At 48.0% G+C, this 25,314-nt stretch overlaps 3 protein-coding genes and 1 long non-coding RNA gene across 9 annotated transcripts; 2 read left to right on the forward strand and 2 right to left on the reverse strand.

Moving 5' to 3' along the window:
- Positions 1-1,720: 1,720 nt before the first annotated feature.
- On the reverse strand, positions 1,721-2,924 carry LOC135406743 (E3 ubiquitin-protein ligase Topors-like). Its single transcript, XM_064641148.1, has one exon. The coding sequence runs from the start codon at positions 2,801-2,803 to the stop codon at positions 1,781-1,783; it is 1,023 nt and encodes a 340-aa protein (XP_064497218.1). The 5' UTR covers positions 2,804-2,924; the 3' UTR covers positions 1,721-1,780.
- Positions 2,925-3,008: 84 nt separating this feature from the next.
- Positions 3,009-5,275, forward strand: LOC135406744 (uncharacterized). The gene is made up of 2 exons (XR_010426457.1): positions 3,009-3,147; positions 4,225-5,275. It is a non-coding gene; the product is annotated as an uncharacterized LOC135406744 (long non-coding RNA).
- A 2,466-nt stretch (positions 5,276-7,741) lies between these two features.
- LOC135407897 (uncharacterized) lies at positions 7,742-21,199 on the forward strand. Of its 6 annotated transcripts, none has more exons than XM_064643332.1 (7): positions 7,745-7,910; positions 10,317-10,437; positions 10,975-11,283; positions 12,102-12,190; positions 14,792-14,872; positions 15,578-15,658; positions 16,236-16,463. In XM_064643332.1, the coding sequence occupies exons 1-7, from the start codon at positions 7,788-7,790 to the stop codon at positions 16,287-16,289; spliced, it is 858 nt and encodes a 285-aa protein (XP_064499402.1). In that variant the 5' UTR covers positions 7,745-7,787; the 3' UTR covers positions 16,290-16,463. The 6 variants fall into 6 exon arrangements, with proteins under 6 accessions (XP_064499403.1, XP_064499404.1, XP_064499401.1 ...); XM_064643330.1 differs by having other exon boundaries at positions 7,746-7,910; positions 15,578-15,698; XM_064643333.1 differs by lacking the exons at positions 14,792-14,872; positions 15,578-15,658; positions 16,236-16,463 and adding exons at positions 17,109-17,212; positions 20,827-21,199 and having other exon boundaries at positions 7,742-7,910.
- A 95-nt stretch (positions 21,200-21,294) lies between these two features.
- On the reverse strand, positions 21,295-24,234 carry LOC135407896 (acrosin-like). Its single transcript, XM_064643327.1, has 5 exons — positions 23,796-24,234; positions 23,271-23,477; positions 22,673-22,932; positions 22,241-22,389; positions 21,295-21,770 (listed from the first exon to the last, which is right to left on the reverse strand). Exons 1-5 carry the CDS (start codon positions 23,864-23,866, stop codon positions 21,495-21,497), a joined length of 963 nt encoding a protein of 320 aa, XP_064499397.1. The 5' UTR covers positions 23,867-24,234; the 3' UTR covers positions 21,295-21,494.
- Between the last annotated feature and the right edge of the window lie 1,080 nt (positions 24,235-25,314).

Genomic DNA, 25,314 nt, shown 5'->3' on the forward strand with positions numbered 1-25,314 from the left:
AGCAGATTCATCTCAATTATAGACACAAAGACTTGCTGAGAATAGATCTTTCTGCATGTGGTAATCGAGGCAACCAAACCTATGGACTGGCGTCAGGACTCATTCCCACCATGAGTGAGTTGGAGGCTCTAGAGTTGTTCTTAACTTTAGTTGTCATTCCTTCATAAAGCTTCCAGTAGTTTTTTTCAAAGGCAGCTTATTATGAGGCTGTTAAATAAGATGTCACAGAAACATCTTTAGATATTCATCCTATAAAGCAGCTAATTTAAAAGAAGAACTTTTTTTCTTCAGCTGTTCTCTTGAAAATGGATTATAAAAATGTATGAGGATTTCTACAGGAGAAAGATTCAAATTAAAGTACCGTAAACTCTTGATGCTGTAAAGTTCCTTTTTGAGACAGCCATGGAAACAGGGTGGTTCATAAATTTTTAAATACTGAACCATAGAATGGTTTGTGATTGAAGGGATGTTAAAGACCTTTTTGTTCCAACCCTTCTGCCATGGAAAGGGACATCTTCCACTAGCCAAGGTTGCTCCAAGCCCTGTCCAACCTAGCCTTGAACACTCCCAGGAAAGGGACAGCCACAGCTTCTTTGGGCAACCTGTGCCAGTATCTCACCACCCTTACAGTAAAGAATTTCTTCCTAATATCTAATCTAAACCTACCCTCTCTCAGTTCCCTTTATTCTATCACTACATGCACTTGTTAAAAGTCCCTCTCCAGCTCTCTTGTAGCCCCTTTAGGAACTAGAAGGAACTCTAAGGTCTGCCAGAGGCTTCTCTTCTTCAGACTGAACAAGAGCAATTGTCTCAGCTGTTCCTCACAGCAGAGGTGCTCTAGCCTTCTGATCATCTTAGTGGCCTCTTCTGGACTTGCTCCAACAGGTCAATATCCTTCCCGTGCTTGGGGCCCCAGAGATGGGTGCAGTGTTCCAAATGGGGTCTCACTAGAGCGGAGCAGAGGGGCAGAATCACTCCCTGCAGAATCATCATCCTGCCGCCCACACCGCTGGGGATGGAGCCCAGGACATAGTTGGCTTTCTGGACTGCAATCACAGCTTTGTTGAACCTGATGAAGTTCCCATGGGCCCCTTCTTGAGCTTGTCCAGGTCCCTCTGAATAGCATCCCGTTCCTCAGACGGATCAACTGCTCAGCTTGTCACCTGCAAACTTGCTGAGGGTGCGCTCAATCCCACTAAGTCCTTGATAAAAGCATTAAATAGCACTGGTCCCAGTAGGGACCCCTGAGGGATGCCACTTGTCACTGATGTCCGTTGTGAAACTAAGACATTGACCACTACCCTCTGGATGTGCCTGTCCAACCAATTCCTATCCACTGAAAAGTCCACCCATCAAATCTGTCTTTCTCCCATTTAGAGCAAAGGAAGTTGTGGGTGACAGTGTCAAAGGCCTTTGACAGAACTCCAGAGAGATGACATTTGTAGCCTTTCCCTTATCCACTGGTGTAGTCATTCCACTGTTAGGCACGATTGGATTTTTTTCCTTTTCTCGTGACGAATGCCTGATCAGTCTTTCACTCACAATGCCTCAGGAAACATCACCTTGATGCTTGTTCAGAAGCTCTTCCATCACCACAGCTGCAGTAGGATTTCCTGTGTGAGAAGGTGCTGCTGGAATGGCCCTGGGGGCCCTTGGCTGATGGTGGGGCATGAAGGTCAGGGAAAGGCACCAGAAGGGGGAGAAAGCAACACTCAGAGACTTTGCCAGGGAAATAGCAATTTATTTCTTTTTTCTTGGCTAAGGAGTTCCTGGAGCCCCGTTAGCGCCGCTGCTGGGGTGGCCTCTTGGTGGGCTGGGAAGAATTCCGGAGGCTGGAGGCTCTCTTCTTTCGGCCACGCCGCGGCTTTCTAGGTGAATGTTTCCTGCCCTGGCCAGGAGCAGAGGGGCTGAAGCCCTGATTAGATGGACCTGGCACCACCACCACCTGCCCTGGCTCCTCCTGGGGCTGGTCCTGCTCTGAGAACATGGACATAGAAGGGGGGCAGCTGGGACTCCCTTGAAGGCTGGTCTCTGATGTAACAGCTTCCTCCTCCATGTCAGAGCCTGTGGGGCCACTGGCCAGAATCCCCTCCTGGGAGCTAGTGTAGCTGGAGCTGCTGGAGGTGATGCTGGCATGATAGAAGCACAGTAGCCTCTGGGCCTCCTCACTGCACTGGCCTGAAATGACATCAATGATGCCATGGACAAGCGATGTTGTGTGCCCATTGAAGAGAGGTTCCAGCACCTCGACCAAGACTTCTGCGTCTGGACCGCAGACACAGAGGCCATGCAGGATGGAGCCCTCTGCAGCCTCTACTCGCCACCACTGGTTCTGATAGACTGCTGTCAGCCTCCGGCGCAACCAGGGCAGCACAGGGTCCAGCAGTTGCTGTTGCCTTCGGAAAAGTTCTGCCCAGACCTCAGGCAGAAGGCCACCCATGAACTCTGGCCCTGCAGACCTCTGCTCAGATGGGGAAAATGTCCCCTCTGGAGAAGACAGAGGGGACACCATGGGGTCATCGGAGCTGTTTTCAGCCAGGTGGAAAGGAGCACTCCCTGCCTGGCTACTGTTCTCTCTTGTCTCTTCTGGAGCTGTGATGGCAAACTGTAGATAGTCCCGTTCACTCCGCTCAGAAAACCTGACAATCTCTATAGGTTTGCTGCAGAGTGGGCAGCCTGGATTTGTTTTTGCCCACCGCAAGATGCAGCTCAGGCAGAATTGATCATGGCAAGGCAGAGCAGAAGCCACATCATTCCGAGTGTTGTGACAGATGGGGCAGCTCCAGTTCGTCCCTGTGGCCATATCTAGTTGCTGTAGCAGGTGGGGGAGAGCTGAGGACCAGGAGTTGCTCCCATGTGCAGGCACGCTTAGCTGAAGTCCAGGCTTGAGCTAGACTGGCTCTGCTGGTGCCCAAATATTAGCAGTGAGGGATGTGATGTCACAATCCACCACTCAGTGATGTCATCCTTCTCCACCACCCAGTGATGTCTCAATGGAACACTTGCCCCTGCATTCCCTTCACGCCTCCACACACCCATCTGGGGCTACTGCAGCTCCACTTTCCACTTTATCTTGTCACCCATGATGAATCAAAGACCCAGAGAGCTGGGTGGGAATTCTTTCAGCTCATGATTCAAATGGACCAGGTGGGCAGTAAAAATTAGCGCAAGGGAGGTGTTTTTCAGTAAATGCATGCTTGCTTTTATATCTGAAAATTAGTGTAAAGGGGAGTGATTACTACAAAAGCTCTTCTCAAAAACATGGATAGTTGGGTAGATAGGTAGGTGAGCAGGTGGGTAGGTAGGCAGATAGATGGACAGGCAGATGGACAGACAGGCATTAGAGCTATATATATACAACATTAGAGTTGTATATATAATCAAGACAGAGATCCAATGGCTAGGTCTAAAAGGAAAAAGTATAAAAATCATACAATAACATCTCAGTTGCATGTTATCATGAAAGAAAATAAGCAGTATTTCAGGAAAGTAGTAAAGCTGTGATTAAACTTGAGGCAAATGAACACTTGTGCTAATACATAGATAAACAACAGGAAAATTTCACGGATGGTAGAGGGCTGCATTATTTAAATACTTTATCCGTTTTGTTTGCCCAACTCACTGGTTCTTATTCATACCCTCCTCAAAATTCATTAATCTGACACCACTGAAATAAATGGAGTCAACCGAACTCTTCATGGGGAGAACCTGTCATGATTGATCTAACACGACTCAAAATTATTTATTTTTTTTACTCAGTCAGATACTTTTCTAATAGATTTGCTCTAGTGGACCTAAGGTTCCTTTTGCAAATCATTTTTGTGCTCCTGAAACTGTATTGGTTGATCAGTAATATTTTTTTATTCCACTGAAAAATAAATTAGAAGTAAAATACTTCCACTTACCATTTAAGTTAAAACATGACATTATGTGTGCAATTTTAAATCAGACAGTTCAAAATGAGCAGGTAAAAGCCTAGTGCAGCAACAGCATTTTCATGCTGGAGCTTTAACAGGCTCCAAAAGAGTTGCCCTTGCATACGGGCAAACTTAAATGTAAAAGAGACAGCTGCAGTGTATCACAAAGAAAATATTCTTTACCACTTTCTCTTTTTCCTTCATAAGAGCATTCTAAGGCCCCACACCTTTGATCTGGTGAAGGGAATCAATACCATATACAACTAAGACAGCTTACTGAAGTCATGACAAATTAATTCCCTGTTAGAGGTGCTGAAATTGATTTTCGACACCCCAGCCTGTGAAGCAAGATTGGTCACTTGAGAAAGCAGCAATAGTAGCAGTAAAATCAGTAGCATGTGACAAAGAGGATGCATTGAAGCAATGATTCAGCGAGTTAAACATATAAAATGGATTGTTGGAATCAAAAAAGGCTTAAATGTGCTTTGGATTCCATGGCTCTGTCGGAATGTACAAGGAATGCGAACAAACTCCTTGCTCCAAGATAACGAGAGGGAAATGTTTTCTTGGAGTTTCTGTGCACACCCCTCCCCACATGCACAGAGGTATTGTCCAAGCTGAAAATAACTGCAAATGGTTATGTGAATTAGGTGCTGATTGTCCAAACGCAGGCAGACCTTTTTTTAGCGATCTTGCCACTTTCACGGTCATTTGCATTGCAATAGCCAAAATAGAAGGATATAAATTTTGCATCTGACCTCTGATGACTGCAAATAATCAGAGTTTCTGATAAAATAAAGCAGAGTCACTGGTCATGCTAACGAAACATTGCAGTTCCCCTTTGAGCCTTGTAGTATCTGTTCCTTAACAGAAACGGACTTGCTGCTGCTGGCAACCAACATGCTGGAAGTGGTTAACACAAATAGATCGAGATACCACTCACCACTTGCCCCATCAGACTAGCAGGAGATATATACTCTGTCCTCCAGGCTCTCATATTCTCAGCATATATGTATTTTGTCAGAAACTCACAGAAGACCTAATTTAAACCACATCTTGTTATTTTTTTAGTAGCTTAGGGAAGGGAAAGCAAGTAAAAAATGTTGGGGAGAAAATATCTGTAAGCTCTGTCTAGGATCTCTGTATTAGTTTTCCTTATTCCCTAGCAGCAAACTGTAATCCAACATCAAGCATGGAAGAATGTCTGTAGGATGTTCCCTGAGAAAACTCCTGACAACTAGTTCATCTGTAATAAGAAGTGAAAAAGATATTTTCCCCTATTACTTGCTGGTACTATCATTCTTTCATATATAAAAGTGATACAGAATATTACAGAATAAAAATTCCAAATAAATAAATGTACCTTGGTTCTCTTCTCTTCTCTGGTGCTGTTCTAGCTATGCTTAATGAAATATTACTTTACTTCTTGTTAATTAGTAAATGACTCCTAATTTTCTGCATCACATGCAATTTTACATGCAACAGAAGCTCTCTCAGCGTGCCCTTTTCTAACATATGAATGTCTAAATAACAGATATCAGGCCCAGTGTTTCCTGCTGTGAATATTCATCACAAGGAAATACAAGAAAGTCAGTTAAATCAAATGCCCATCTGCAAGGACTTTTTGATACTAAGAGAGCAACAGAAGCTGCAGCCAACAGCAGAAAAATCAATGGAGCAAGCATTGAGATGTTTTCTGTGAAACACATCCTAAAATAACGTACAGAATTCTGGCTGCATTCACTAGACAGACAATGGACTTGTATATGTGTGCTTTATAACATGGCACAAAGGCAAGACCTACTTGAATCACACTGAATGAAGCAGTTGATATTCCTCACTCCAGGATATGACAATATAGAATCATAGAATCATTTTGGTGGGAAAACACCCTTAAGATCAAGTCCAACCATAAACTGAAAACCCAAGCATAAATCCAATTATTTAAACCTTATGGCTTTTTATTTAAACCTTCCCTCCTTCAGGAAGGGAAAATGCATTACTTTCAAAGGTACAGGACAAATGCTTAAGCCAAGCATGAGGTTCTGACAGCAAAACAATGAAGGAAATGTCTGGCGACATGTGGGGTACAAGAGGAGCCTGTCCTGGGATGTCTTCTGTTTACCTAGTGGGCAATAGGAAAAGCAAAGGAGAGCCATGTGAGGTTTGCTAAACTGGGGAAGAGGAGGAGGGGTCAGTCAGTATGTGCAAGAGCAGGCTGCCATCTTCAGGGACCAGAATAGAGGAGAGGAATGAATTAAAAAAAGATCCCATTAAATTCAGCAAGGATGAACAGCCAGACTGAGAGCAGAGATTATCCCTTCCAGCTCAGCACTTGTGAGACCACAAATGGGTCTTCTATCCAGGGACCCACATCCAGGTCCTGACCCACAAGTCAGGACAGACATTGGGAAAACAGAACAAGTTCAGGGGAGGCCACCAAGACAGTGGGGCTGGAGCACTCACGCTGCGAGGTGAGGCTGTGGGTCCAAGCCTGGTTCAGTCTGGAGCTGAGACAGTTGTAGGACATCTGAAAGCACCTTGAGGCTATAGGGATGGGATCGAGAGGCAGAGGCCAGGCTCCTCATGGAGCTGCCTGGCAGGAGATGATAAAGTGGCATCAGCTGAAACTAGAGACGCTTGGGTTGGAAGTAAGGAAAAGCTTTTTCCCCACAAGGACAAGAGTGAGGGCCCCGAGAGGTTGTGCTGTCTTGGAGGATTTCAAGCCTCAACTGCCTAAAGTCCCGGACAATGTGGTCTGTGCAGATGAATGTCTCTGCTTTGAGCAGGAAGCAGAAGATCTCCCGATCTGCCTTCTAGCCTGAATTATTCCTCAATTGGAAGGGAAGGGGAAAGGGAAGGGAAGGGAAGGGAAGGGAAGGGAAGGGAAGGGAAGGGAAGGGAAGGGAAGGGAAGGGAAGGGAAGGGAAGGGAAGGGAAGGGAAGGGAAGGGAAGGGAAGGGAAGGGAAGGGAAGGGAAAAGGGAAGGGAAAAGGGAAGGGAAAAGGGAAGGGAAAAGGGAAGGGAAAAGGGAAGGGAAAAGGGAAGGGAAAAGGGAAGGGAAAAGGGAAGGGAAAAGGGAAGGGAAAAGGGAAGGGAAAAGGGAAGGGAAAAGGGAAGGGAAGGGGAAAGGGAAAGGGAAGGGGAAAGGGAAGGGGAAAGGGAAAGAGAACTCAGACTGTGTTATTGTGTGGTGATACACTGTGCACCAGCATGCATTATAGGCCGTGCCATATCCTTATTTAGTGTCGTGGCAGGCTGCTGCTTCATAACCTTTGCCTTGGCAACACCGTCTGACATGAGATATTTCCAGTGACGATATTCCCAGTTTACAGTGACGATATTCCCAGTTTACAGACAGCCTCAGGGAGAAAATGGGATTAGAAAACCAATGGGTCAAAGTAAAGTTATGGAGACTGCATGAGTCTGAGGGACGGTGGCAGTGAGTGCCGAGGGACGGCGGCACCGACGGACGGACGGCAGCACCGGGCGCTAAGGGACGGCGGGCAGAGCGCCCTGACGGACGGTACCACGACACACTGAGGGCCGGCGGGCGGAGCGCCTTGAGGGACGGCACCACCGCCCACTGAGGGCCGGCGGCACCAACTGAGGGCCGGCGGGCGGAGCGCCTTGAGGGACGGCACCACCGCCCACTGAGGGCCGGCGGCACCAACTGAGGGCCGGCGGGCGGAGCGCCTTGAGGGACGGCACCACCGCCCACTGAGGGCCGGCGGGCGGAGCGCAGCGCCCCCCTCTCGCCGCGCGCCGCGGGGCGGGGCCGGCGCGGCCCTCGCGCCTCGGCCGTTGCCGTTCGGGCGTTGTGCGGCCGCGCGCGCGCCCGTGTGTCGCGACTGTCGCCGACGGCGGGCGATGGAGGAGCCGCCCCCGCCGCCCGCCGCCGCCAGCCCCGACCCAGCGGATCTCGAGGCTGTGTTTCAGGCCCTCGAGGAGATGCTTGCTTCGTCCCACCCTGAACTGGCTGCGTTTTTGGAGGTGACTTCGGCATAGCGATGGCTGGGGGTCTGCACGGAGGGGCTTTCAGTGTTGTCACACGCCTGAGAAGTAAAGGCATCTTTAATTAGGGGTTTGCTTGCTAAATCAATATTTTAAAAAGAAGAGGGAATCAAAAGTATCCGATGTTAATGAGCATGAGACGTGTTAACCTGTGTTGGCCAAGTTTGGCTACTTATTTTCAGTGGAAAAATACATAGTGCTGGTGCATTCGTGGTGATGAAGTACAAGCTTTTTGGGTTATAACATACTGTCTTCGATCTTAAATCAGAGAGTATTTTTGCCAAGGATTTTGGTTGAAAATTCAGGGAAAGGCTTTTTGTTGAAAATTCAGGGAAATGGTTAGATTGAGTTACCAACTTTCTGTTTTCTGTGGAAAATACAATTTATGAACATTTGGTTGGTATAAAGCATCTTCAGTTGTTTGTGGTATCCTGCAGGTTGTGACTGTCCTTTGCTCTACCTGTGCCTGGTCCTCCCTGTGTACAAAGCTGTAAGTCTCATGTGCAGTGAGGGGCATGGGAGAGGTCACTCTCTTGTGGCACCAAATGCGGACTCTCCTTTTGGTTTTCCACACAAAGGAAAAGCAAGAGGTTCTCAGCATCTGTTGCTGCTGCACAAGATCTGCCTTGCATGTAGGTGCTCAAAATTGCCATGTTGGTATATGTGCTGAAGCTACAGTTTGGTTGTTCTCTCAGTATCTTGTTGCCTTCAATAAACTTTCTAGCTTGGAGATCTAGCTGATGCAAACCTCCTACTATTGGTCTCCATGTTACGAAGATTAGTCATCTTCCTTTTGGGTGTCTCTCCAGAAGGAGCTGTATATTCCAATCAAAGCTGTATATTCCAATTCCTGCAAAGCTCCAGCCTGGACTGGACTCTTCTGCTCAGTGCTGTGTACGGAAGAGTACCTCCTTTTGCTAGTGCACATGGAGGTGGCAGGATTCCTTCCTTAATGCCTACTCAGTGTATTGTCTTGCCTGCGCTTTGAACTCTGGCAGTTTTGACAGCTTTTGAACTGCACTTTGAGAAGTGTATCTTTTCCATTGTTGAAGGCCTTTGGCAGTTGGGGTCTAGACTTCCTTGTTAGGAACAGAGGGATTAAGTGTGTGAGCCATGGAGTTGTTGGGGAGCAGGTGTTTTGGTTTTAAGGCCTCATGACTTGTGTAATTACTGAGAAGGATGATGTTGGTCCTGGATGTGAAGTGGTTAAAGACTTGGAGCTTATTCTGTGTTTAAGAGCAATTTGGGGATTATTAGGCCTTTTGTTTGAAAGATTCCCTCTTTTTATTAGAAATATTCTTTCTCTAACTCTTGCATCTTCTCAGACTTTCCTGGAGAGTTCTGTTTCTGTATTGGCACAGGTCTTTTTGCATATTACAATACAGCTTTGCCAAATAATGTCTCTGTATTTCTATTAATATGCACAGGCATTGCCTTTTGAAGTATCTAAGGTTGAGTAAGGTCAGACTTAAGGTGAGAAGTGCGATTTTTTGGAATTACCCATGTCTTATTACCCAGTTTGATGCTCTTTCATCTTCTGTAAACTCACACCTACCAGTTTTCAAAAATTTTCTTTTCCTTAATAGAATGAAACACTGCAGGCCGTGCACAATCACCCATCTTTAGAATACTGTTGGATAGGCTGTTCACAGAAGAGGTATTCTTGAACATGTTATAGTGAGAATATCTTTATGGCTAAAAGTAAATTCTAGGTACTTAACTTTGGCCCTTAATTTCCTCAGTGGAATAAAAACCTAGCTATGTTGTCTGGCTTTCTGGGATTTTTTTGACCCTACAGATTTGTGTCAGGATCATGGAAACATACCCATTCAGTAAATGGTTGCCTGCAAAATATATACGGAGTGGTAGCAGAGGGCTCCAAAAAGCAAGCAACATATTAGAATTTAATGACTTAGCAAATGAATGGGGTGAGCTGAGGTTCCCAGCCAGATATATGTGGCTCATGTGTACAGTTTTGCACCACACAGCCCTTTGCAGTGGTTTGAGCGAGATCTCTTGTTAACAATACATGTGTTGGTAACTAAGAGGGCACCTGGATTTTTCCTGGCTTGTTCCTTATAGAAAGTGTAGTAAGCGAGGGCGCAATTCAGACTGTGAGGAGATGTACTCTCACTTGGTGTATTCTAGTTTTCTGATTTCATGTTTTGATTAATAGGACACTTTGTAAGAGCCTGAGTTTCAATTTGACAACCTTCTGAATTTAAAACACTTACCATGTAAACCACCTGAGCAGTGTTCACCTTGTGTTACGTGTCTTTTTGGAGGGGAGAAGAACAGTTATTATTGTGTCCCTAAAGAGATTACAAGAAAATATGGAGTGATCTCTGGGTTTATATTTTGTTTTCTATTCGTTTCTCTTTTAAGGAGAATATCATGGGTCAATGTGAGCCTTCAGGAGGTGAACCTGTGAGTGTCACGGTAGAAGAGAAAACTTCAGCTGGCAACGTGAGCTGTGGGAACAATTCCCCCGAGCCAGAGGGCCCTGGTAAAAAGAGAGTCTGCATGTTTTTAGAGATGACTGAGACAACTACTCTGAGCCTGACTTTTACAGAAAGGGGAGAGCGGAATAGTCGATCCAAGAGCTGATGGTAGAGTTGGAGGAGCTGTTGCTTATTTCAAAGGGCAGTTTCTAGATCCCAGATAACAATACTAGTTAATAGCTCACAATGCCCATTGGTTTCAACCATTTAAGTGAGGACCAAGGTCTCTTTGTCAGTACAGAGAAAGAACAAGGCTGGAGTTCTACTTGTGAGAGGTGAATGTCTCTGTTCAGAGTTCTCCTGGGTGCCATTTGCAATGCTAGTGCTGCAACTTTTATTGGGGTACTTCAAAACGTGAAAGTTTGGAAAACTCGGAAGAATTCCTGTTCTTTAAACAGCAGGCCTGAAATTCGCAAGTGAGAGCCTGTCTTTCAGGCTGTATTTTATAATCTCTGATAGAAGTACAATTGCTAGGTGTGCTGCCAAGGGAGGCATACACACACAAGGACCAGTAATGACTCAGTATTCCTTTTACTTCTTAGATGTCCATCTGCTGTACCTTTCCAGAAGGGCTGCTCTGCGTGGGAGGAAGGTAGTGAGGTCCAGGCCTGGGCCAGTCCTGGCAGGTGACGATGGCTGCAGCTCTGCTGGGCCATGCCCTGACCGTTACCATGACCACCACAAAATCCTTGTAAACCTCAAGAGCCTGATGAGGGCCCACACAGAGAAGCTGGCAGCCGGCATGGAGGCGCCCAGCCACCCACCCAGCCACTTCCAGCAGCAGTTGGGCACAGCAGTGAACGGGGACCTGCTGCAGTCACCCTCGACCCTTGGCAAGGCCAGCAAGACTGGTGAGATGCAGTGGTCCATGTGGGACTATGATGGGTTTGAGGGTGGCATGGGATTTGAAAATTGGCACTCCCCTGATGGGGGAAGGTTACCTGTCCTTGCTGGTGGCTGCTCAGCTCAGTTCACCCAGTACAGGACAAGGACTGTTCTTCAGGAAGGCTGCCAGTAAGCACAGCGAACATGGTTCATGTGTGCCCCAGTCTGCCTGTAGGCTACAGTATAGTCTCTGTGTGTGCTGCACTGAGAATACCTTGTCCTGCTCCCTGTGGAGCTGGCCCAGCCCTGCCAGATGAGACATACTGCTCTTTGCCCAGCTGTAGGGATGCTTAATTGTAGCAAGCTCTCACTGAGTCTGTGTGAGATGATAGGCTGGTCGTGTGCAGGGTCAGCTGTAGCATCCTGTCAGTTTTGTGCAAAGAGGAAAAGACCTGGAAGTAAGCTTTCTATCAGCTGTTTCCTGCAAAGGAATTGCAAGCTAGACAGTTTTTCAAGAGGACTGAATGGGTAGGTGAGAGCTAAATAGGCAAGTTATTTCTTTTGAAAATCTTTGGGAAGATACAAAGGACTGTGATTATGAAGTTTCTGTGTGTTTGTATATAAAATTTACAATCCATATTTTTAATATCTGTACACATCAATTAGAATACATGTTTTTTAAGATGAAGAAACCAGTCTTCAGATCACTTGGGAGGTAAGAATACATTTCTGGAATTTAGTCCTCTGTGCGATTCCTGAAATGTTCAATCAAAGGAAGTATACCAAACACTGCATACCAAACACAGCTTCTGTAAGCCTGATGACTGTATTTGAATTCTTGCAGCCACACTGCAGAATTGTTCAGTCCTCAATCCTGTGACTGGCACTGCTGGTTCTGCAGCTTTGACCAACACCAGTGGCAGTGATTTCCAGGTGAGTGGAGCATCCTGACATCCAGGGAAGGTGGAGAAGACTGTATGAATGAAGTGTAGGCTTATAGCCTTCTGTAATGAAGGAGCTAAATTTAAATGTGGATCTCCTCGAGAAGGTGAAAATATTGGGGTTTACAAATATCTATTAAAAGAAGCACTGAAGATGGAAAGAGTAATTTTGTCATTCAAGTGAGCTTTCAGGGCAGCAGCATAGTGTGTGTCCTCATCAGTGAAGTGTTTTTTTCTTCAGAAGTTTTTTGTCTTGACTCCACCAGAATTTGTCTTAGTTAACTAGTCTGTGTTTGTCCTTGAAGAATTTCTTTACCTGGACAAAAAGAGAGTCTTTAATATTCTGAAAAGTCTCTGGGAGCCCTGAGTTTCAATTGCAGACTGAGAAAAACTATGATAATCTTTGGAATTGGCTCCACCTCAGAGATGTCTTATTCAAGAGAACTACGGTATTTACTATAAATGATTTATATGATTCTAGTGGAAACCACACTTTATTTGGAGGGCCCAGCTTATCAAATGGCAAAGGATTGGAAGTAGGCTTCCTTTTCTACTACAGCATAATGTAAATCCTTTGGGGTTTTTTTTCTCTCACAGAGGACAAGCAAAGCAATTTATACTTACTTGTGTTAAAAAAAGGCTTGATCCCTTACCCAAGTGTGATCATCCAGTTTCCTGTCTTGCAAATATCAACCTTTCTCTTGTGTTCATGATTTTTTTTTAGATACAAGCATATCCAAGAGGACTGGGTTATGGCCACAATAACATGTAAGGATAGAAATAGCCAATGTCCAGTAAGGCCATTGATACTCTAATATTTCTTTTTCACACAGCGCATCTTTGTCCTCTCATTTTCACCATGAGCTCCTTTTTCATCCAGGACTTTAAGATCAGCCTGAGTGATGGGAAGTCACAATCAAAGAACTTGTCTCTCTGACAGCTGAGATCAATGTTTGAGACAGCAAATCATTCCAAAGTTTTTGGTTTAGTCCTTGCAGTCCCTGAAAAGGTGTGGTGACATTTAACTTCCTGGGTACACTGTGCTGGTCTTATAAGTGAAATGCTCACCTTCTCTTTCACCAGTCTTGTTAAATGAGATTATTTTTCCTCATGAGCTCCAGGAACCAGCAAACTATTAAGTCTTCTGAGTCCTGACTCTGCAATGTTTTATCAGGGTTCATTGTTTCATTTCTGCCTCCCTCTCTCTGATCCTTGTCTGTCACATCTTCTCTAGATAAACTAAAAAGATGTCAATTGTATCTTGGTGGAGGCACTGTCTCCTATTGGTGTACAAGGTCCTGTAATGCACCCAAGAAGATGATCTGTGTTATAACAGCTTCAGACTGAGGTCCCCTAAGAAGAGGCAGAAGAAGTTGCAGTGTGAGTTGGTTGGTTGATTTGTTTCTGTCAGGGATAAGCTCATCCCTGGCTGTTGACTTGGTAACCTGAATCTTGCTTAAAAACCTGGCTACTTAAGGCAACAGACAAGCAGTTCAGCAAAAGTGAAACACCTTGTTCATATTAAAAAAAAAGCAAACAAAAAACAATGAACTGAAAAAAATGCGAAATGAACTGTGGTTAAACATAAATAATGAAATTATAAAGGTGGCTTGCCTTTAATGAAAAGGCTTTGCTTAACCAAAATTTCTCGAATTCCAGCTTTTACCTTTCTTTACCTTTCCTCCATCCTCCTCAGTTTGTGGCTATCTTCAGGCTGGCACATCTCCATGAATCCACACTAGGACTTGACTTCATAACCAGCAGAAAGGGTCTCATCTCTTTCTGCTGTTCCCTTTGGGGACTTCTGATGTTCGTGCTGCTGAGAGACCAAGTCTTTCACCAGCGTTTAATCTGTTATGACTTTCCTTATAATAGGTGATTCTGTGGCTTCCTATTCTCTAATTTATTCATCTGTGGAAGAAGCTTTTTATGAATCATTACCTCAGCTAGAAAATCTGAGGATAATGAGGCACTAAGGTCTAATCCTTCACGTTAGATCTCTTCCGAAGTAAGATTCTGTTTCACATATACACGAGTTTCTGTTCAACATCATGATATGACTCATCTTTGTCAGAAGAAATTACCCTTCCAGAGTCCTTTAACTCTGAGGCATCTCCAGAAGAAACAGCAGTATGGACACTGGTTGTTAAAATGGGACTGATCTTTTCACTAGGGTAGGATTTGCTGCTTTTGAAAAACTCTTCTTGTCTTCTTTCTGCTTAGAATGTTGTTTAATTTATATGAATTCTACCAAAAAAAAGGACCCTTGGATTACTGACTGTATCCTGTCAGCTTCTAATGGCAATGAAATGTTTTAGTAGCATTCAGACCTACTCTGTGGTGCAAAGGTATTTTTGGAAATCACCCCTTGGGAGGATGTGTATGTGGACAACTACTTGAAGAAGAACGAGATATTATTGGCAGGGAACTGTGTTCCTGCAGTTGTGTTGTCCATATGTACGTTTGCAGTGTAGGAACCTTTTCCTGTCTCTTAAAAATCTTGTGGTTTGTGATGCTTTTATATACAGCAGGAACACTGTAGTTCTTGAAGAAGTGAAGGCAGGTAGATTCTCTCTGTCATTTTCTGTCACAGGGAGAAGTCAGACTAGATATTGCATGTCAGCTGCTGGAGGAGATGTTATCATCCAATCCGGAAATGGCTGCCTTTTTGGAGGTAACTCTGTTTGATAGCAGTGCTGGGGTCTGCACTGAGAGCTTGTGAGTATTGTTGCGTGCCTGAGAAGAAAAGGCTTCTTGAACCAAGCTTTTAATGGACAGTGAAATGTTTGCTTTGTAAAGCAAGACTGAAAAAGAGCAGGGAATGAAAAGGTACCCCATGTTATTGAGAATGAGATGTTAGCCTGTGTTGGCCAGGTTTTGGTGCACAGTTTCATGGGAAAAATACATAGTGCAGGTGCATTCATGGTGATGAAGTGCAAGCTTTTTAGGTTATAGGATACTGTCTTTGATCTTAAATCATGGAGTATTTTGAAGATTGCCACTGAAGGCAAAGATTTTTGTTGAAAGTTCAGGGAAATGGTTAGATTGAGTTACTAACTTTCTGTTTTCTGTGGAAAATGCAATTTATGAATATTTGGTTGGAATACAGCATTTTCCATTTTTTATACTTTGTGATATCCTGCAAGTTGTGATTGCCCTTTGTTCTACCTGTGCCTGGTCCTCCCTGTGTACAAAACTGTAATTCTTACATGCAGTGTAAACAATCTATGTATAATGTAAATGAGCAGTGTTCACCTTGTGTTATGTGTCTTTTTGGAGGGGAGAAGAACAGTTATTATTGTGTCCCTAAAGAGATTACAAGAAAATATGGAGTGATCTCTGGGTTTATATTTTGTTTTCTATTCGTTTCTCTTTTAAGGAGAATATCATGGGTCAATGTGAGCCTTCAGGAAGTGAACCTGTGAGTGTCACGGTAGAAGAGAAAACTTCAGCTGGCAACGTGAGCTGTGGGAACAATTCCCCCGAGCCAGAGGGCCCTGGTAAAAAGAGAGTCTGCATGTTTTTAGAGATGACTGAGACAGTTACTCTGAGCCTGACTTTTACAGAAAGGGGAGAGCGGAGTAGTCGATCCAAGAGCTGATGGTAGAGTTGGAGGAGCTGTTGCTTATTTCAAAGGGTAGTTTCTAGATCCCAGATAACAATACTAGTTAATAGCTCACAATGCCCATTGGTTTCAACCATTTAAGTGAGGACCAAGGTCTCTTTGTCAGTACAGAGAAAGAACAAGGCTGGAGTTCTGCTTGTGAGAGGTGAATGTCTCTGTTCAGAGTTCTCCTGGGTGCCATTTGCAATGCTAGTGCTGCAACTTTTATTGGGGTACTTCAAAACGTGAAAGTTTGGAAAACTCGGAAGAATTCCTGTTCTTTAAACAGCAGGCCTGAAATTCGCAAGTGAGAGCCTGTCTTTCAGGCTGTATTTTATAATCTCTGATAGAAGTACAATTGCTAGGTGTGCTGCCAAGGGAGGCATACACACACAAGGACCAGTAATGACTCAGTATTCCTTTTACTTCTTAGATGTCCATCTGCTGTACCTTTCCAGAAGGGCTGCTCTGCGTGGGAGGAAGCTAGCAAGGGAGAGCCCGTGAAATGGGCTACCTGGGATACCCCTGTGTATAGTTATATTTATAGATGTATATAGCTGTAGGTATATGGATATTTAGATAGGTATATTGATATTTGTATATTTACATATAGACAGTACAGTTGTAGCAATCTGCAATAAATTCAATTTTTTAAACTGAATTTGATATATGTAGATTTATATATAGCCAACAGACTGACTGCCCCTGGCTCTCTCCCAGGCAGTAAGGGCATCCTGCCCTAGCACTGGGAGTTCCTGTCAGTCCCCCGGGGTGGAAGGAATAGCGGAATTACTGCTTCCACTCTGCATCCTCCTTGCGGACTCTGAGAACCATGGACACTATGCTGGAGGTGACAGTGCTCAGCTCTTCTGCCTCCAGAGTCGACAAATTGCTGCAGGACAGCTTTGAGGTCTGGCCTGTGTGAAGAGTGGGGATCACAGTGCTGTTCCTCACCCTGTGGGAGGGTTTGCCCACTCCTGGGTGAGTGGCCCCCAGCCCAGTGCTACGCAGGCAGAGCACGCTGTGTGGAGGGTATCCACCTCCCCTGAGGAGGCAGAGGCTGGCACCAAGCTCTTCTGGAGCACAGTGGCTGCAGAAGATGGCACCTGCCTGGCCACAGAGTTGGCCCAGAGCCTTTGTCCCAGGCCTTTGAGGGACTCCAGGGACAGGAGCCCTCCAAGACTTTGCTCAAGGTCAGAGGAAGCCTTGGGGGATGGTCCAAGTCTTGCCCAGGATTGGAGTTGAGCTGCTGCCGCTGGAGCGAGTGTCTGCTCCCAGGGCTCATCTGCAGCTTCTCTCTTCCCAGGTGCTGCTGGACTTGACCCAATCTGAAAGCACAGCTGTGCAGAAGAGGGTTCTGGGGAGGATCAGGAATCTGATCCATGGGCTGGCCAACATTTCCAAATGGAGGTAAGGCCCAGGAACCGTCCAGCTGGGAAATGTGCTCCTCCCTGCTACTCTCCCTGTTAGGCTGCTGCCCAGCTGACTGCTCCAGGAGACCTGCAAGGCCTTTCACAGCCCAGACTCACCTGGATCTAGCCCTGGATACTGCTGTTAGGGAAATCTCCCTGTCCATCCAAGGGCCACTTTGGCAGTCATACTTTCACAGCCTGAGCTAGGACCAAAGACCCTTCGCAGCTACACACCCCACACTGACACATTCAGGCCAGGTTTCCTTACCAGCCCAACCCCAGGTTTCCCATAGCAGAGTCTCAGATGTCCTAATCCTTAAAATAATTTAATCTTGGTGCAGTAACTAAATAAAAAGTAACAGCCTGAGCTGGAGCCTCTGATGAGGAACCCCGAACAAGCAACCCCTGGGCTTTTATACTCTCACAGTCTAAGCACACCTAAGTCTGGGGGTCATTGGCTCCTGCTGTGTCTCAGTGTCTGGTCACCTGGCTGGGTCACAGGTCTCTGTGCCCTTTGTTAAGCAAAGGTTCAACAGTTCCTGGCCTGTTGCCTCGGGCTCCCAGCCAGAGCTCAACCTTCAGCTCCCACTGCAGCTGCACACGGAGCTACCGGTGCTGAATGTGTTCCTCCACAGCTGTGGCTTCCTAGCAGGCAGGTGCTGACCGAGGGGAAGGGGAAAGGCAACAGAAGAGGGAGAAAGCAGCACCCAGAGGCTGTGTGAGGGGAATAATTTATTTCCTTTTTCTTGTCTAAAGACTCGATGCAGCCCTGTTAGCGCTGCCAGTGGAGTGGCTGCTTGCAGTGCTGCGGAGGGTTCTTGGATGCTGGGGGCCCTCCTCTTTCTGGGAGGTGCTGGGGCCCTCTAGGTGAGTGTTCCCAGCCCTGACAAGGAGTAGCAGGATTGCAGCTGCTCTTGTGGGAAGAGGAACTTGCCACCACTGCCTCCCCCTGCTCCTTCTGGGGCTGCACCTGCTCTGTAGGGATGGGCACAGATGGGTGGATGATTCGGAGGGCACAGAGGGCAACTTCTGTTGTGCTGGGTTGGTCCTCCATGTCGGAGCCTGCAGGGCTGCTGGCAGGGCTTGGGGGCCAAGTGGAAGTGCCTCCTTGGGAGCTGGTGGAGCAGGAGCTGGCCTCAGGGCTGTTGTCCTCCTCCCCAGCAGCATGGGAGTGCAGCAGCCTCTGGGCCTCCTCGCTGCACTGACCCACAATGATGCTGATGATGCCATCAACCAGCTGTTCTGTACATTGCTCAAGGAGAGGCTGCAGCATCTGGAGCATGACCTCCTTGTCTGGACCCCAGAGGCACAGGGTGTACAAGATGCTCTTCTCTGCTCTCACTGCCAGCCACCATCGGGACCCAAATATTGCCTCCAGCCTCTGGCACAGCCAGGGCAGCACAGGGTCAAGGAGATGCTCTTTTTTTTTGAAAAGTTGTGCCCAGACCTTGGGCAGGAGGCCAGCCACGGCCCCAGTCCCTGCAGCTCCCTGCTCAGCTGGGGAGAGTGTCCACTGTGGAGAAGAGGGAGGGGACCCTGCAGGGCGATGGCAGCTGTTTCCATCCAGGAGGCCAAGAGCTCCTTCTGCTTGGCTGCTGCCCTCTGGTGATTCTTCAGGGAGTGTGATGACACACTCCAGATACTTTTGTTCCTGCAGAGAAAACCTGACAGACTCTATCAGTCTTCTGCACAGTTTCTGGTTTCTTCTTGTCCCAAAGCAGGATCCAGACCATGTAGAATTCGTGGCCATTGTATTAACGTGTATGTATCACATAAGAGACACCCTCTTGGGCATTATGACAGATAGGGCAGCTCCGCTCTGTCCACATAGCCCTGTCTGTTCTTCTGGGCAAGAGGAAAGACTATCACCATTCCTGGGTCCAGCACTGATCCAACTGACAGGGTGTCCAGGCTCCTGGGAGTGCACCACTCAGGCTCTGTGGGGGTACCTTTTTATAGATAAATTTTCCCCCACCACATCATCCTGGGATTAAGTTTCTCACTCTTCATGCAAATAAGTGAGCATGTGCAGTACAGTCTTCTGGACTTTTCTGGAAATGGGCTGGAGGGTCTTGAGGGTCTTTTGGTGGTCTTGATTCCCCTCTATTGGTCTTGCTCACTCCTTGACCCTACTTCTACACTTGAGCTGTCCTTAGTGTTGTGTAGTCACCATATACCAGAACAGGAAATTTGTCCCCAGAAAGGTGCTGCCTTACCTTCATACAAACCCCCTTTCCAGGCACATCCTGTTCTAAGTTGCCTGCTTGGTGTTTGAGGCATTGCAATGCATTAACTCCTTACTGCCCAGCTTTCTGCAGTTAGTTCAAAAAAACAATTACCATCTAATGGGGACAAAAATCATCCTTAGGGCCCAGAGGACAGTAAAAGATTTGCATTCTTAACGACAAGGCAACATCTGCACTCTTTTTTTTCTTTCTCATGTTTCTCTAGTACCGTCTTTCTTGCACTTATAGTTGTTGCAGGCTTAAGGTGTTAGACACCACTTTTCCACTGTAGATGGTGCCAATATCTGTAGTGAACGCACAGAGCTGGACAGAAGGCAATGTGAGGCTAAATTCTTCCCAACTGAGGATGGAGTGATCGCTGAGTTCAGGAATGCTCGAGCAAAAATCAAGCCAGTAGGATTTTATAGAATTTGCACGTAGAATAGCTTCAGAGCAAAAAATACAGACCTCTTTTTGTTGCTGACATGTTAAAATTTAATTCAGTTTAATAAAATTCAAATTAATATAGCTCATATACAACTTATAGCAATTCAAATTTAAACAGATATAACATAAAGTTTACACAATGAAATAAAATTAGATTTTAAACATTTTAATACTATTTAATACAATTTAAATTTAAAGTAATACAACTTAAATTGTTCAGTGTCTGGCCACCCAGCTGACCACCATCTTCTTTTTCTATGGTGGCATACCAGCCTGTGGGAAGGTCTCTTGTCCCTTGGTGGTGCTGCCTGGTGTGGGGCTTGCCTAACCACCCTCTCTCCCGGTCATGGCAGACTGGCAGGAGAAGATGCCTGGCAGCAGCAGCAAGGAGTCAGTGGCATGAGCCCAGTCTTCTCCTGAGCAGTCTCTCAGGCGCTGGGCAAGATGCAAGGAAATGAGATGGGAGTTGCATGCAGCACTGGGGGCAGGGCAGCTGCTGGTGCTGTGGGGATATCCTCATTCTCTAACTCTTCTTACATGGTACTGATGAAGCAGTGGGCAGCTGTGAGGACTGACAGTGGACATATATATAGGGCAGATATGCCCTGTGCCTGGATCCCAGAGATCCCAGATGCTGACAGTCCCACATGAGGACCCTGGCTGGATACCCATGCCACCCATCATGTGTGATATGACCTAGGAAAAAGCCATGAGGTCATAGTCAGAAGATCATCTAATTCAAACCCCGTCTACCATGGACAGAGACATTCTCCTCTAGAGCAGGTAGCACAAAGCCCCATCCAACCTGGCCTTGAAGACTTGCAGTGATGAGAGAGTCCAGTTTTCTATTCCCTGGTGCACTGTACATACACACACACACACATAAGTATTCAACGTTGGCAACATTTGACTGCTGAACAGCTTCCCCCTTTTTCCCCAGGTACAGCAGACCCTGGCTGTTGGACTGTCATTTCAATTACAGCCAATAAGCTGCCCTCCTTGATGACCAAGAAGAGTTCTCTGAGCTTTCCTTTGATGAAGTTAAAGGAAGACCAAGGAGCTGGAAGGTTCCTGCCCAGACATCCCCAGTCCAGTTTCCAGTTCCCTGGTGTGCTGTACACACATCCACACACAGAGGCATCCCACTGGTCAGCAGCCTAAGACACTGTGCATTTCCAGTTGCTGGCCCCAAGACCTGTAAGGCCCTAGAACCTGTGTTCCCTTCTGCACTACACCCCTGGCCTCCTCTCTGAGCAGGCACAATTCCAGCCCTTAGAAGGGACCCTTTCCCTTTGCTCCCTTTTGTGCCCTTTCCCTTTGCCTGCCTGTGCAGCCTCATTTTGCAGGTGTCAGCCCCGGGAGGCCTGGCCTCGAGGGCACAGGAGACTGAGTGGGACTGCCAACATGGTTAATGGTGAAAACAGGCAACTTTATTTCAACAACAACAACTAAGTCCACATCAGCATTTGTGTGCATGCAGAGGAGGAGCGTGGGCAGGACAGAGCAGGCCTTTGGTACTGAGGCTGCCTTTGGATCAGCAGGCATTGTCCCAGAAGGACATGGTTATGGCTGACTACAGTCTGTGCCACAGCCTGTCCATCCTGCTGCTCAAGCTGTTTCTGCCTTTAGGAACTTCAAGAGCTCCTGCAGCAGATTATAGAATTGCAGCATCTTCTTACATAGGGATGGACAGGATTGCACTGGTGCTGGCGTAGATGAGCTCTGGCCAATGTGTTTCATGATCCAGTTGTGGTAGTATTGAGTGGAGACAAAAACTGAAGGCTTTTTGGGTCTGGCACAACCTATTGCCCAGCTGGTCAGGCCAAGTTCCCAGAAGATGTCGGCTTTGCCATCTTTGCAGATGAGAGGCCCTCCGCTGTCACCCTGCAGCAAAGCAGAGAGGATTAAGGGAGTGTTGGGTGGCCCCTGTCAGCACATAGGGCTGGCTCCTTTGCTCTCCCAACCCCTGGCAGAGCTGGATTCCTGGCAGGGAAAGGCTCTGCTCAGGTGCTGAGGCCTCCAGAACCATGGCTGGGAGGAGGTTACAGGTCTGTAAGGTAGGGCTCTCTGTCCTCTGTGCTCAGTGATCCTGGAAGTGCGGAAAGCGGATGTTCCAGGGTTGGCATCTGGACCTCTGTGCTGCCAAGAGCACTAGGCAGGCTCTCCGGGAAGAGTGCCAGGCAGCTGGGACAAGGGGGGAACTGGGCAAGGACCCTTGGAAGGAGAAGGGGAGGGAAGCCCCAGTGGTGGTGGAGCCTCGGGGCTGGGAGGGCAGCTGGCCAGGCAAAGCACACGCGGAACTGTGTTTGGGCAGTGCTGACAGGGGGGCTGAATGACTCGTAGCACACTCCTACCTTGCAGGTGCTCGTGCCACCCTTTTCGTACCCAGCACAGATGTTTTCAGGTTCGAGGAGCCCTCCATACCAGTCGCTGCTGTTGCAGAGCTGGGTGTCGATGAGGATCACCTTGGCCTCCTTCAGGATGCTTCCTTTTGAAGCTACAGCTGTGAGCAGAGAAAGGAATGAGTTCCCAGCAGCTCCTTGTGCATTCCCCTGACCTGTCTGGGGGTGAAGCCCTTCCCTGGGGCTTGGCTCTGTCTCTGGAGAGGCATTGGAGTGCTGTGTCACTGCTGTATGGCTTCGGGAAGTAGGCTCGTCCCATCTCTCCAGAGGCATACATCCCGCAGCCCAACCCTGGTTTTGGCCTCTGCTGTCAGGAAGCCCCACTCATCTCTCCCCACTGTACCAAGCTTGCCCTCAGGGCACAGGTCCTTTTGGGAAACTTACTTCTTGCCTCAGTGCGACCCCAGCCAGCAGTGTAGCAGTTCAGAGGCGACAGTGTCACTGTGAGACCAGGCAGACAAGCGAGCTGAACGGAGGGGGTGCACTCAAAGGGCTGCTCCAGTTCCAGCAGGGCGATGTCATGATGCAGGGCACCATCATAGAGCTCGTGCATCTTCACCTGCTTGATCCGGCGTATTTGTACATGAGGCCCCGACTCAGCAGTTGTTGTGAGCCCGGCCACCACGACCCACTCACTGAGGGGACTGGAAGGCAGAGAGAGAGAGGGCTGAGAGGGAGCAGAGCCATGTGCTGTGGCAGCCCACCAGTTCCCTGCCTTCTGCTGCCCAAGGCAGAGAGGAAAGCAAAGTTACAGGGGGGGTGACCGCACTCGCATGGCTTAGGCTCCAGAAATGCCAAGCTGGAGGCTGCTAGGAAGCAGGGACACGAGCCCAGCCTTCTCCCTGAGCAGTCTCTCAGCTGGGCTCACAGTGCCCAGGCACTGGGCATGCTGCAAGGAAATGGGATGGGAGTAGCACGTGGTGTTGGGCACAGAGCACCGGCTGGGGTGTTGGGGATATCCCGTTTCCCTGGTCTTCCTTACTTTGTGCGGTTGATGAAGCAGTGGGCAGCTGAGAGGACCCACTGTGGTCTGATGATGGTCCCTCCACAGTTATGAATAGTGTATTTTTCTGTCCGAAGACTCTGGATGCTGACTATCCCAGCCCAGGCCCCGGTTCCTGGCGGGACATTTACGCCACCCACGATGCGTGTCGTGCTGTAGGGCACAGGCCGGAGCCCGCAGACCTGTCTGTAAGCAGAAGCTCATTACTGTCCTGCTTGAGGGCTTGATGCTGCTCAGGCTGAAGGGCAGCCTGCTTCCCTCCCCACAGGGCACTGGTTGCACGGCCAGCAGGGCCAGGGGACCCCGTGGGGGCGTGTGTCTGTCTGCCCTGTGTCTGCTTCAGCCCCGTAGATGAGTTGTGCCAGCAGTCTGAGTGCAGGCAAGGGGCTGAGGCTCCCACCTGGGGTTTGGGAAGCTCTGGTGTAGCCACGGAGACAAGCAGGCACCCTCAGGGTAGCCCCTACAGCTTGCCCAGGCTCCCTCCCAGAACCTGGGGCCACTTACCCGCACGTGTTCGATGTGCCGTCTGCGGCCCCACACAGGGCCAGCAGGATGAGCAGGCGCAGCAAAATCATCGCTGCCTGCAACACAAGTCAGCTGCAAGGAGTGAGGGCCTGTCTCCTCCAGCACAGCTGCCAACAAGGTGCCTGCAGCACTTGAGTTGCCGGCAGTGCCCTCAGCCTGGGGCAGATGTCACAGAGGGGCTGGTTCCATGATCTTGGGCATGGTGGTGGCCTCTGGAGGCAGAGGAAGAGGGATAACGTAGAGTCATAGAATCATAGAAGCAGCTTGGGTTGGGAATGACCTCCGAAATCATCAAGTTCGACCTCTGATCCCACACTGCCGTGGTTACCAGACCATGGCACTAAGTGCCACAGCCAGCCTCATCTGAAAAATCTCCAGGGACAGAGAATCCACCACTTTCCTAGGCAGCCCATTCCAATGCCTGTAAAGAATTTCTTCCTAATATCCAACCTAAACTTCCTCTGGCAGAGCTTAAGACCGTGCCCTCTTGTCCTACTGCTGGTTGCCCGGGAGAAGAAACCAACCCCCACCTGGCTACAGCCTCCTGTCAGGGAGTTGCAGAGAGTGAGGAGGTCTCTCCTGAGCCTCCTCGTCTCCAGGCTGAACAACCCCAGCTCCCTCAGCCTCTCCTCCTTGTGCTCAAGTCCCTTCACCAGCCTTGTTGCTCTTCTCTGGACCTGCTCCAGCCCCTCAATGTCCTTCCTGAACTGAGGGGCCCAGAACTGGACACAGCACTCCAGGGGTGGCCTCACCAGCACTGAGTACAGGGGAAGAATCACTTCCCTGGACCTGTTGGCCACACTGTTCCTGATCCAGGCCAGGATCCATTGGCCTTCTTGGCCACCTGGGCACACTGCTGGCTCATGTTCAGCTTCCTATCAATCCAAACTCCCAGGTCCCTTTCTGCCTGGCTGCTCTCCAGCCACTCTGTCCCAGCCTGTAGCACTGCAGGGGGTTGTTGTGGCCAAAGTGCAGGACCCGGCACTTGGCCTTGTTGAACCTCATCCTGTTGGAATCAGCCCAACTCTCCAGCCTGTCCAGGTCCCTCTGCAGAGCCCTCCTGCCTTCCAGCAGATCAACACTCCCTCCTCAACTTGGTGTCATCTGCAAATATGCTATTGGTCCACTCAATCCCCTCATCTAAATCATCAATAAAGACATTAAACAGGACTGGGCTCAACACTGATCCCTGGGGACACCACTAGTGACTGGATCCCAACTGGATGCAGCCCTGTTCACCACCACCCTCTGGGCCCGGCCCTCCAGCCAGTTCCTAACCCAGCACAGAGTGCCCCTGTCCAAGCCATGGGCTGCAGCTTTTCCAGGAGTGTGCTGTGGGAGACAGTGTCAAAGGCTTTGCTGAAGTCTGGATAGACACATCCACAGCCTTCCCCTCATCCACCAGGGGAATCACCTGATCATAAAAGGAGATCAGGTTGGTCAGACAGGACCTGTCCTTCCTAAACCCGTGCTGGCTGGGTCTGATCCCTTGTCCATC

This window comes from Pseudopipra pipra, chromosome Z (genome assembly GCF_036250125.1).
Source record: "Pseudopipra pipra isolate bDixPip1 chromosome Z, bDixPip1.hap1, whole genome shotgun sequence".
Taxonomy (NCBI): domain Eukaryota; kingdom Metazoa; phylum Chordata; class Aves; order Passeriformes; family Pipridae; genus Pseudopipra; species Pseudopipra pipra.